Genomic DNA, 13,368 nt, shown 5'->3' with positions numbered 1-13,368 from the left:
TTGTTTGAGTTGTGCAGTCGTCTATATTTAATGTGAACAGATCACTTGACTGATCAGTATCTGTTGGTGTGTGTTTAGTTCGCTGTCTCGAGCTCTGCAGCCCTCCATTCTGATGCAGATGAAGCTGTCTGACGGACGTTTGCATCGATTCGAGGTAATCTTTCTTCAGTTCTGTCTGATTCCAGAGGATGGAGTAATCACATTTAACACAAGCAAATCATCTGACATTTACAAATGAATCAAAACACCATACATTATCAGTTTTTTGTTTTTCATTGAAAAGCTGCTGGGAAAAAAACATTAATTTTCTATAAGCTTTGTATCATTTTCTGATTATTAGTGCCTTGCAGAAGTAAATGTGTTGGCCTAAACTGTGCGATCCATCCGTTGTCTCTCCTCTTGTCTGGACGGTATTTTCCTCGTTTAATCACAAGTCTGAGAGGATGTGTCTTCTGAGCTCCTTCGATTGCTTCGGTCTGAGATTTCTCTTCTCTTCTAGGTTCCAGTCGTCAAGTTCCAGGAACTGCGTTACAATGTTTCTCTGATTTTGAAGGAAATGAATGATATAGAGAAGAGGAGTATTCTCAAAATACAAGACTGATGGATCATGCTATCATATTCTTCGGATCTTTTATTTGATTTACACTTTTCTAATATTTAGTAAATTGTATTAATTGTACTGAACTAATTTTTATGAACCATTTGTTTCTTTTGCACTTGGTCAGCCAAGCTTAACTGTGTAAAACTGTATCTTGTTTGTCAGGGTTTTGTTCCACATTCTGTAAAAATAAATGTCTGGTGTTTTCTGAAGATCTGCAGTGGTTTTGCTTCTGTTGAATTCTTGTACAGGTATGAAGCCAAGTCTCACACTCGTGCTGCTGTACAGAAGGTTTGTGGTGGCTGTCAGCTTCTTATCATTGCACTGTGTGTGTGTGTGTGTGTGTGTGTGTGTGGTGGAGACACATCTGTGAGGTGTGAAAGCTGTGGGTGTCTCAGCATGTGTGCAGGGCTGAGGGATGTTTGCACTCACAGCTAATGAGCTTCAACAGTTACAGTTGTTTAAGAAGCACCCATTAACAAGTGAAGAGTGTTGACTCCTGACATCAAGCAGCCGTGGCCTTCTTTGCTCAAACAGTAAAACGTCCAACAATGAGAAGGAAAAAAACAGCTTAATTTTTGTAACAGTCTTCTAGAACAATTGCATTTAATGAATCAAAAGATTTCATGCGAAACACTTCATATAGTCCAGATCTGCACTTCCTGCAGCAGCAAACACTCATAACACGAGCGGTCCACCAGGGGGCGCTCTTCTGCTCACAGACACACATCTCCACCTCTCTGTCCACATCCATCCATGATCAGGGTCAGACACAGACGGCCGGAGCGGCTCTGTTTGTCCCTGAAGGGCTTCTGGCTCCCGGTGTCCTGCTGTAAGTCGATCCCGTTCCTCTCTATGTGTTTAGCTGGTCATAGTGTGTGCATGGCACTGGGGTTTGTTTCAATCATTTTGTCAGGACACCTGTCTCTGGTTTTAATTGGTATTGTCACAGTCCTGTCACTTTAGCTGATGTTGTGTTCTGTGTGTCTGAGGTGAAGCCTAGGGTCCGTGTATTGTGTCTCGTCCGGGCACATCTGCTTCACTTTCCTCTTACACACGTGTGTTTGTCACAGGTCTGGTCTGGTTTTCATCTCTCACCCTGAATACATCTATATCATTGAAGACTAAAGCAGCTCTCAAGTTAAAGAATATTTTGATTCTTAGTATTCTGGGATAAATTAAATATTGTTTAAATCATATTTTATGCATTACGGACTAAAGTTCCCTTTTTCTCTGTGATTGATAAAATAATAAACTTGTTTTTGGGTGTCTCACATGAATAATGGTTTGCAGCTTGTTTGAGTATTAATTATTTGTATAAAGTTCTTCATCACTAAGTTATTGTTCTGTATGTGATATGAGTATGTCAGACTGTGCTTGCTTTATTCAGTGTGAGAGGATCGCATGTATTACTGTGCCGTTACATGTTTACGCCAAAAAAACATCATTAAAATCCATTGAAGTTCACCTCAGAACATTCATTTACAGATTGGTGCTGTGCAACATCTTCACACACAGATGAAAACTACTAGAGAAACGTGTGACATACCTCTGTACATAAATACTGTTTAAATAGAGGAGAGCAGGGCTGGGATCGAGGACCGCTGATGTAGTGAGTGTGTGTGTGTGTGTGTGTGTTCACACGTTCAGGGGTGTGGCTTTGGACGGCGATTGCATATTTATATGATTTCATATTCATTTTATTTTCATTAAAACATGTCATGTCATTATGTCTATGATTGTTATTGCAGTGTGAATGCAATTCTTCCCCTCTGTTCATGTCTATATGCTGTGACCTGGCCTAAACCAGACAATGTACCAATGTACTTGTTTGCGCAAGGAACGGAGCTGTGTGTGTTTGTGTGTGTTTGTGTGTGTTTGTATCCTGGTTGTACAGGGAAGTAGGAATTAGGTAACCTCGTGTGAAGCTTTACTGAACTCAGAGATCATGCTTGTTGGAGCACCAGCTTTCTTATCTATCTATCTATCTATCTATCTATCTATATGACTATTTCTATTATCTATCTATCTATCTATCTATATGTCTATTTCTATTATCTATCTATCTATCTATCTATCTATATGATTATTTCTATTATCTATCTATCTATCTATCTATCTATATGACTATTTCTATTATCTATCTATCTATCTATCTATATGACTATTTCTATTATCTATCTATCTATCTATCTATATGTCTATTTCTATTATCTATCTATCTATCTATCTATCTATCTATATGATTATTTCTATTATCTATCTATCTATCTATCTATCTATCTATATGACTATTTCTATTATCTATCTATCTATCTATCTATCTATCTATCTATCTATCTATCTATATGACTATTTCTATTATCTATCTATCTATCTATCTATCTATCTATCTATCTATCTATCTATCTATCTATCTATATGATTATTTCTATTATCTATCTATCTATCTATCTATCTATCTATCTATCTATATGTCTATTTCTATTATCTATCTATCTATCTATCTATATGATTATTTCTATTATCTATCTATCTATCTATCTATCTATCTATCTATCTATCTATATGACTATTTCTATTATCTATCTATCTATCTATCTATCTATATGTCTATTTCTATTATCTATCTATCTATCTATCTATCTATCTATCTATATGATTATTTCTATTATCTATCTATCTATCTATCTATCTATCTATCTATCTATATGTCTATTTCTATTATCTATCTATCTATCTATCTATCTATATGACTATTTCTATTATCTATCTATCTGTCTATCTATCTATATGACTATTTCTATTATCTATCTATCTATCTATCTATCTATCTATCTATCTGTCTGTCTATCTATATGACTATTTCTATTATCTATCTATCTATCTATCTATCTATCTATATGACTATTTCTATTATCTATCTATCTATCTATCTATCTATCTATCTATCTATCTATCTATCTATCTATCTGTCTGTCTATCTATATGACTATTTCTATTATCTATCTATCTGTCTATCTATCTATATGACTATTTCTATTATCTATCTATCTATCTATCTATCTATCTATCTATCTATCTATCTATCTATCTATCTATCTATCTGTCTGTCTATCTATATGACTATTTCTATTATCTATCTATCTGTCTATCTTTCTATATGACTATTTCTATTATCTATCTATCTATCTATCTATCTATCTATCTATCTATCTATCTATCTATCTGTCTGTCTGTCTGTCTCTGTCTAGCTGGAGATGAAATGGTGTACCAGTTGTTTCCAGCAATAATAATGCACGAACTAAAGCCAGTTCAGATGTATTTCACTGGTGTTACAGCTCATGTCTACAGCATTTTCATTTAAAACTGAGGACGCTGAACACACACAAGCTTGGCCTCTAAAGGACTGAAACGAAGTGCTGTATAATAAGCTAAATATGTTCCAGTTCTGTATTTGGTTGATTCGTTCTGGAGCACATCATGTGTTTACTGGAGTGATACGGTAGTTGGACTGTGGTCACTTTAGTAACACCATGGTTTTGCACACATGCACACTGACGCAACCTTTCTATTCTCACAGTCTAGAATTTATATTAATATTTTGTAATAGAACATGACTAAAATGAACTTTTAATATTCACTTTAAATGTAACTGCACAAACTAAGCTATAATTTCAATTTTTTTATTATGAATACACAATTATTCACTGACAGGATATTGTCCAATTCAATGCATATTGTACACATTGTTATTTTTATTTCATTTCTTTACTTTTTGTTAAAAAAAATCACTGGTAAATAAAACACACCTAAGTATCAATATATTTTATTTGAGTATCAATACTTTCAAAACTTATATCAAACTCGATGCTTTACTGTGTCTATAAAGATGTCAAATAGTGGCAGTATGGAGCTGTAATTGTAATTTTTAATACAGTATCAGGTTTATTTGTTTATTGCTGTGTTATTTTTGCTGCTATTGTTTGTATTTGTTGATGATAGTGTGTTAATTGTGAGCTGACTGCAGCAGGTGAAGATGGGCCCAAGACAAATTTCCCCAATGGGACGATCCACCTTAAAACTGACATCAGTATCGATCCGTATTTCAGGATCCCTGCACCCATCCAAAGTATGCGGCACACTTGATTTACACACACACAAAAGAGGAAGCACATAGACGTGGTAATAATCTTCATGTTTCTTGAGCAGTAGATCATCATATTATTCTGATTTCTGAAGATCATGTGACACTGAAGACTGGAGGAATGATGCTGAAAATACAGCGGAGCATCACAGAAATACAGTACATCTTAAAATATATAAGTAGAAAATTAGAAATATAATAATATTTCACAGTATTCCTGTTTTGGGGTTAAATAAATGTCCTTTCACCCATTCCTGGATCTCTCAAGAGAAATGTTGGGAGTGCATCAGTCGTACTCACAGAAAGCGCTCTGTCCCTGTCACTATTCTTCATCTGTCTGGTTTAACACTGTAGCGTTTGTGGAGAGAGAAGTTCTCTGCTGTAATGGCAAACTTTCTTGAAACTCTGGCCTGGACAGACGGCGCTTGAACTCATCAGTAGTGAAGTAGTACATGACTGGGTCCAGACAGCAGTTCAGACTCGCGAGACACAGGGTGACCGGATGAACGTGGAGCACGGCGTTCTTGAACTCTAATGAGCTGAATGTGTAGTTTGATTTGGCCAAGAAGTCTAAAGGGAAGGTGATGTGATAGGGCACGAAACACACCAGGAACACACCGGCACAGCTCAGCACCATCTTGAGCGCCTTGTGCTTCTCCCCAGTGTCCTGCGGCACACAGGACTTCTGCCGCAGACTGGCAGCGGTCAGCAACGAGCAGGTGACCACGATGACCAGCGGCAGCAGAAAACCCACCAGCTCCGCGAATGTCACCAGAGACGCTCCTAGCACTGTGTTCAGCCGCGTCATGGGCAGCTCGGCGAAGCAGTGTGTGGAGTTGGTGTTGGGTTTCCGCAGAAGAGGGAAGGGAAGGCATCCCAGACACACGATGAACCACCCGATTAAACACAAGCCACGCTCCCTCCGTCTCTTGGAGGCCACGCAGTGCAGCGGCTGGATAATGAGTCGACAGCGTCTCAGACTGATGCAGGCCAAGAAGTAGATGCTGGCGTACATATTGACGTATTTCAGATAGAAACAGAGCAGGCAGGCGGCATCGCCGAAAGGCCACGAGTTGTTCAAATAGTAGTAAATGCGCAGAGGTAGTGACAGCACCTGCAGCAGATCAGCGACGGCCAGGTTAATCATGAATACAACAGCCTTCTTTGTCTCCTTTATGTAGGCGTAAAAAACCCAGAGTGCGAGAACATTGCAGATCAGTCCAGGAACAAGAATCACTGTGTAGAAGACGGCGTAGATCTGATGCTGATATTCTTTAGTTGAGTTTTCTTGGAGCTCACTGCCAACATTCATCTTCCTCTCATTAAATCAAGAGTCCTCTCACTAACTCTGCAAAGGTTCAGCTTGGCATAGCACTGTAGTTTTGGGATGGCACACGTTGTCACCTCTCAGCGTTTAGGAAACACAAAAATAGCTACTCAAAATCAGGTTATTTGAAAGATCCTTGAGAAAATCCCAGAAATAGCCTCCTGGCATTGTCTCTTCCACATGTGACGCACCGGAGAGCTGTAGCTTCAGCGTTTCCTCTTCTGAAAGACAGCAGAGATGCTCTGGTTAGACACATTCTTACATTCTGACAGAAGGAGGAAAATATGGGATGAAATTACAGTTAAGCATATTTTCAGCCCACACTATAAACCCTAATAAGTTCACAGAACTCAGAAAATATTTTGTAACTGATTACACAAAAACATTTAAGTCATGTTTTTAAATGTTTTAAGTTTACATAAAATCAAATTGCATTTCCAGTTGCCGTAAATTATCTCCGTTATCTTATAAATATTGATATTTCTCAACTTATAATTAGAGAGTAATTCACTCAAAATGTTCTCTATTTTTCAACTCTCATAATGTGGGAAATACACTCAAATGTAGTCTTTAGCTGTCCATCCTCAGTCTAACCACAGGCTCAACTCTTCACCACAACAGTAACACTACAAATCCAACATAACAGAAACCTTTGTAAATTATAATATAACACAACATTTAAGTAATTTATGTCCCTCTATGTTAATCTTGTGTAAAAACACACAAAATAACACTTAATTTTTACATTTATTTTCCTTGTTTTCTGATGCAAAGCATGCTGGGAACTAGAAAACAATCATTTTAGGTTCAACTTACTACAACAAAATTTTGAGTTTACAGAACTTATTTAAATTAAGTCCAATGAACTTGCATTATTATTATTAGTTTATTAAATTCACTGTTTGGATTTACAGTGCATCCAAATGAACACACACACACACACAGCAGTGAGAATAGTGAACACACACACACACACAGCAGTGAGAATAGTGAAAACTAGAGATGGGCATAGATTAATTTTTTTAATCTAGATTAATCTCACTGTGATCTTGAAATTAATCTAGATTAATCTAGATTAAAATGGTTCATTCTAATTCTGCCCAAGGCATTCAGAATATGTGTGTTACCCAAATAAAATCGACAAACAGTAAGTCTTTGAGAAGGGGTTTATCAAGCTAGGTGGTGTATTAGAAAAGGGGCTCATCTCCTGTTTCCAAAATGCATCACAAAGTGCTTGAAAAAGCTGTAAACTAATGCCACATTGCACAAGCGGGGACCCGGGGAAACTTGTACCAGTGGTACAAAATTGAAAAAAATTGAAATTGTCTAATTTGTATGTTTGTTTATTTTTATTTATTTGTGCTTTTTACACAATGTTTAAGGTTTTTTCAAGTTTGTAGGTGTCAAGGTACAGAAACTTGATAAATAAATGTAAAATAGCACTGGATAGTCTTCAATGTAGAAATGAAATATACAATCAAACCTACATTTATTCAGACACCTTCATTTCTCACATTATTACAGTTTTGCTATATATATATATATATATATATTTATATATAAATATATGTGGTGTCGGAATAATTTTTGGTTTGACTGATAAAACTACAAAAGTAGTCAAGAGCAGTGAGTGATTTTCATTTTCATGTTCTTGGATTAACATTACAGCAGTCAGTAGCTAAATTAGACGCGGTCCCTTTAAGAGACGATGAACGCATCCAATATAATACACATCCCATTATTTTCCTCAACTGTTTACCTTCACTTGAGAAATAACTGACAGTTTTTTCGAGCATAATTTCCAAGGTGGATATTTTGACATATTTTGTATGTATTTGTCGGCACTAGAGCAAAAATAAGCAAATTCGATGTTCAAATGTTTTGAACAAAACACTCGAAAACGCTTATTTTCAGTGTCTCGAGACGCCTTTCTCTGCTTAGCCCTGAACACCAGAACACCGCGAGTACTGAATTGGGCTCTTTCACATCTTGTTGTTTGTTCAAACTGCGATGTGTATGTGTTCGTTCCGGTGCAGGAGGGACTTTGAGGAGAACTTCGCAGAAGAGAGCTCGGTTCAGTGTCGCTGTCTGTTAGGCTGGTCTCAGCGAGTCGGTTATATAAAATATCAAGGTGAAAGTCATCATAGCTCGCTTAGTACAGACCCTGCTCCCAACCCAACTTTGAGAATAGATTAACGGCGATATTTTTTTTATCGCCCGATAAGAGTCTCGCGTTAACACAGCACGTTAACGCCGATAATGGCTCACCACTAGTGAAAACACACACACACAACAGTGAGTATAGTGAGAACACACACACAGGCATACACACACACACACAGCAGTGAGAACACACACACACACACACACACAGACTCTCTATCCATTAGACCACGACTATGATGAAATAAGAATTTTGAAAACACACAATGTGCCTGTGAAAATTACACAAATTAGGATAAGTCTATGGTGACAATGGGATGTCATGATTTGTGTTGGTCGATTCATTGTACTGTTAATGTATTACTGTTAATGCGGCTTTCTTGGCCAGGGCTCCTTCGCAAAAGAGACTTGTTCTCAAAGGATTTCCCTGGTTAAATAAAGGTTAAATAAAAAAATTTAAAAAAACAAATGCAAATCATAAAAACTTTGTAAGGGTATTATTATTATTATTATTATTATTACACCAGTAAATAAAATATCACCAAGAATATCATTAGTGACAATTCTGTGCAGTATACAGGTATCTGATTCTTGAAGTCAGAAGATAAACAACTACAAACAACATTTATTATTTGTAATACTTGAGTGATGATGATGTTTACAATTAACAAATCAAATATGAACACTTACATAATTAATAACATGATCTGTTTTGTGCTGATTCTAGATGTACAGTAGATGTACGCTCACACTCATTCTCATTTGAATTAAATATGCAGTTGATCAAATTCTATTTGGAGATTGCTGTACATTTTACAGAAGACATGTAATGTGTTTTAAATGACCATGTAAACATGTTGTAGGGTAGTTCTGGTGCAACTTTACAAAATCAACAAGGTCCAGCTCTCACTTTTAACAAACCCATAACCAGGACTTTAGCCTCAAACTCCTAACTAGCTGCTTATTAATAGTTAGTAAGGTAGTTGTTAAGTTTAGGTATTGGGCAGGATTAGCGATGCAGAATATGTGTTTTATAAGCACTAATAAACAGCCATTATGTTAATAATGAGTATGGTAATAAGCAACTAGTCAATAGTGAAAAAGTTGGAATCAATACTAAAGTGTTATGATTGATACCTACAGCAGTTATGTAATCAGAAAGTAGAACTGAAAAAGGTTTTTATTTATTTTTTATTTTTTTCAGTTCTACTTTCTGATTATGTGGACACTTCTGCACTACACCAGAGCATCTGGCATTGTTCCTATAATACTGATGTAGATAAAAGCTATAAACATTTGACTCATGAGCACATCATCACCTCAATTCAACAACCGTTATTCCCTGCATATAAACTATAGACTTGTTTTAAATGAATGCTAAAGATTTAGGGGCTTCTATAACAGAAGTAACTGAGGTAACTGATGCCCACATACTTTATTCCTATTATTTCCAACAAATGCCGAATATACAGTGGGTTGAGGAGCTCCAAACAAATCTGTCACAATTTACCATCATTATAAAGAGAGCAATTACTAGTGTGTTACCGTGATCTTCACTTCTACATCTAGCACCATTCACATCTATTATGAACCTGTGTAGAGTACTTCTCCAGGAGAAATGAAGAAATAGTAACTGATTAGCTTTTAGTAAACTACCACATTCTACTGAGCGCTATACTTACTGATTCGTTAATCAGAGTTTCTCGTTAGTTAATAGTAGTTACTAAAATGTTAAAGGGTTAGTTCACCCCAGAATGAGTATTTAAAGTATCTATAACATTTTAAAATGCTTGGATACTCGACAGGAGGCGTTTATCATCAGGAAGATCTGTGTGAGACATGTTTTATTGGACACTCATGTTTTATTTGACTACTTTTGGACTGCCCATGCCTTTATAAAGAGCCAGGAAATGATTAATATAACTCTGATTGGATTCGTCTGAAAGAAGAAAGTCATATACACCTAGGATTCCTAGAGGGTTGGTAAAACATGAGCTAATTTTCATATTTGGGTGAACTAAGCCTTTAATAGTGCACTAGTCATTTGTTCCTGTGTAGTTATTCATTAATGATGGAGCATTATTCTGAAGTGTGTTCACAAACCTGTCGCTGCACATTACTTTCATTCTTAATTTCACAGACACAAGATGAGAGGAAAAGTTTAACATGTGTTCAGTTCGTGGATGACTGTGCTCACGTATGTTCATTATTTTGTTAAGAATGTTTTCATCCCATTGGAAACCACCGGGTTCATTCTTAAGTTGAACACAAAATTTGCATTTCTGCTCAACTGAACCCAGATATTGTATTTTAGCCTAACTGATTCACAATGTGAGGTTTGTGTGTTTGTGGCAGTTTTGCATATTGTTTTTCATACTTGTGTCCTTCATCTCTCACACACTATCTGAGACTCGTTCCTGTATGCAAAGCAGTCACAGGTCAGGGTGATGAGTGTGCCCCTTTCCTCAATGATTCGGAGACTGTGTGTCAGTTTGTGGGTGTTGTGTATGGTTCATTTTTCTCTCTATGGGACTTTCCATATTCATACGTGTGTGCTGTCTCATTAACATATTATCCCACCTGACTGCGTTTATTATTAATACCGTTCTTTTCAGACTGTATGAGTCCACACATAACTACCAAAATATTTTGATTTGTAAAATCTAGATACACTGATATTACAATTTAATTAATCAGTAAGATAAAAAATAGATTATACATAATATGAAAGGTAGAACTTCTGAGTAGTACAACGTGTATGATAAACATTTCTGTTTAGTTTTTTTGTGTTCACTTTGGACATAAGTAATAAGTGACCGAATAAAGTAATGTTGTTGTAAACTGTCTTGTAAATAACTTTCCGTTTAAAGAGACATAATGGTTAACAGTGTAGAAGTTACATCAGAAAAAAGAACAAAAAAAACACCATATTCACTGTGGGATTGTTGCTTAAAAATGGATTTCCTGGACTCTGTAGATAGTGAAGTTAGAGCTGAGAGTCTGTTTGGGAGGTTTACCCCTCACCCAGAATCTAAGCATAGCTCTGTTCATTTGAGATTTGAGTCACGTTTAATGTCATCCAAACACCGTCACACATTTGGCTCAATCAACTGAATAATGTGATTTAAACTCATCTTTCGTTAGACACAGTCGTAGTAGTAACAGTAGGAAAACTATTTAACGTTGTGATAAATTCAGCTTGATTTCTTAAGCATGTATTGTGTCTCAATAATGTATTGTTCCTGGTCACAGTATCTGAATGAGTGAGTCTGTGTTATTTTAAGAGTATTAGCGTCACCAAAATAAATCTTTCTGTCAGATTGTAGAACAGAGAGGAACATGTAGGGTTTAGCCTTATTGAGTTTAGAAAGCATGTTGATGCCCTCCTTCACACTCATAAACTTCACTGCTAAGAGGAATATGTATTACTTAAGTGAAGGTTAAGCCCAGTTAGGGTTTAGGATTAGGTCTATCTCAGCTAACCAGCTTTCTTATGGGACTATAACTGTCTGACCTGCACAGTGGAGAGATTATTAAAGAGTATCCTACCTTGTAAATAAAGCGCTGTCTGAGAGGAACACACATCAGCCCATCAACATGTGCTCTCAACTCAAAGCCGGTAACGTTTCACAGATTAACTCCGTTTCTCACCATCTACATCACTCCAGTCTCTCGCTTGGGAAGCGCTTCGTCTGTGAAACAGCTCAGATGTATTTTATTTTTTTAAATGTTTATATATATTATATATCCTTGATCTTGTATCTCAGGCGTTGTGCTTTCTGTTTCTGTCAGCTCACACTGACTCATTTATTATGTCTGTAGTTTCCTGTGGGGGAGTGAACAGTATTCAGTTGCTTTCTTAAATTCCTACTTCTGCTATTTATCTCAGTGTTGCCTGATCTGTTCTTATGAGCAAAAATAACAAACAAAAAAACAATTTTCCAGATAGAAATATTTTTTGCTAGTTTTTGCTTTACTGTTATATTTAACTAGTCTTTAATTACTAGGGTCGCCACCTTCAATACCGAAAAATTAGGGACGCCCGGGGACACACACCTCTCGGGGTCACGTGACCACAGCTCTGATGACGTGCCAGTGATGGTAAATCACAACTTAAAACATGTTTTCACAAAAAATACCACACGGTTAAACAGAACCTCAGCTATAACTTATAACCGTGTGGTACACCTGCGTTAACTCCGCTGCTGTAATCTAGAGAGGAGTAGGGTGAGAAACTGCTAATGAACTGAAGTAATTGTATAAGGAGGCGTGAACACCAATTTTGGATAAAATATTTGTCATTGTTTGCAGACAGTAACACCATCCAAACAGTGAAACCACATAATAAATAACTGATCTATAAACATTTCTAAATTCTTTTAAAACAAACAATTTTATTTATTATTATTGGTAAGTTAATCTATTTTTATATAGTCTATTGTTAATTCTACAGTAGCCTATTGAAGAATGCAATCATTTAAATTAGTTAAGTTGTTATAAGTTGTATATTAATTTGTGTTCTGAAGATGAACAAAGGTCTTACGGGTTTGGAACAACATGAGGGAGAGTAATTAATGACAGAATTTTCATTTTTGGGTGAACTAACACTTTAAGTTGGATAATATAAACATTACATGATATCAAATGTCTACATTCACTTACAATTAGTCTCAACTGAACAAAGCAATGCGACATCAGGTTCCTGTTCTCTTGCTCCAATACATCTGTCTGTATTTATCAAGTAACTGAACATCTTGATTCACTGCTTCAGGTGTCTTGCAGGACGGTTGGAGACCCCTGCTCTATAGTGACTCAATTAGTGTCCTGTAAAAAGGTTTTTTTTACTTGACCAGCAGCAGTTCTTTGTTCCTCTTCGTGCTGCTTTCAGTGGTGTGACAGTGTATAAAGTTACAAACAATGTTTGATTACAGTGTAGGGAAAGAATCATGTTTTCTTTTGGCAATGCAGTTTATGTTATTGCTGATTCACATTAATACATTCATGTATATTTATGCATATTTGTGTAAATTTAAGTTTAGAAAACATGGTTGCATGGAAGTGACATATTTACTGGCACTGGTGGGAAAAATAAAGCCAAGCAGAACTGATTAACCCCATCGTGATGTTCCCCTT

At 36.3% G+C, this 13,368-nt stretch overlaps 2 protein-coding genes across 2 annotated transcripts in view; one reads left to right on the top strand and one right to left on the bottom strand.

The window, feature by feature from the left end:
- commd5 (COMM domain containing 5) overlaps positions 1–810 on the top strand; it is a 4,178-nt gene extending 3,368 nt beyond the window's left edge. The window contains exons 6-7 of the mRNA XM_052575108.1: positions 79–154; positions 500–810. Coding sequence (XP_052431068.1) covers positions 79–154; positions 500–601 — 178 coding nt within the window. The 3' untranslated portion in view covers positions 602–810. The remainder of the gene's footprint in view (positions 1–78; positions 155–499) is intronic.
- A 3,162-nt stretch (positions 811–3,972) lies between these two features.
- LOC127971855 (probable G-protein coupled receptor 174) lies at positions 3,973–12,177 on the bottom strand. The gene is made up of 2 exons (XM_052575107.1): positions 11,785–12,177; positions 3,973–6,293 (listed from the first exon to the last, which is right to left on the bottom strand). Exon 2 carries the CDS (start codon positions 6,055–6,057, stop codon positions 5,068–5,070), a length of 990 nt encoding a protein of 329 aa, XP_052431067.1. The 5' UTR covers positions 6,058–6,293; positions 11,785–12,177; the 3' UTR covers positions 3,973–5,067.
- Positions 12,178–13,368: the final 1,191 nt, after the last annotated feature.

This window comes from Carassius gibelio, chromosome B14, assembly GCF_023724105.1.
Source record: "Carassius gibelio isolate Cgi1373 ecotype wild population from Czech Republic chromosome B14, carGib1.2-hapl.c, whole genome shotgun sequence".
Lineage (NCBI taxonomy): Eukaryota > Metazoa > Chordata > Actinopteri > Cypriniformes > Cyprinidae > Carassius > Carassius gibelio.
The sequence above is the reverse complement of the archived record's forward strand: the minus strand, read 5'-3'. Positions and strand labels throughout refer to the sequence as shown.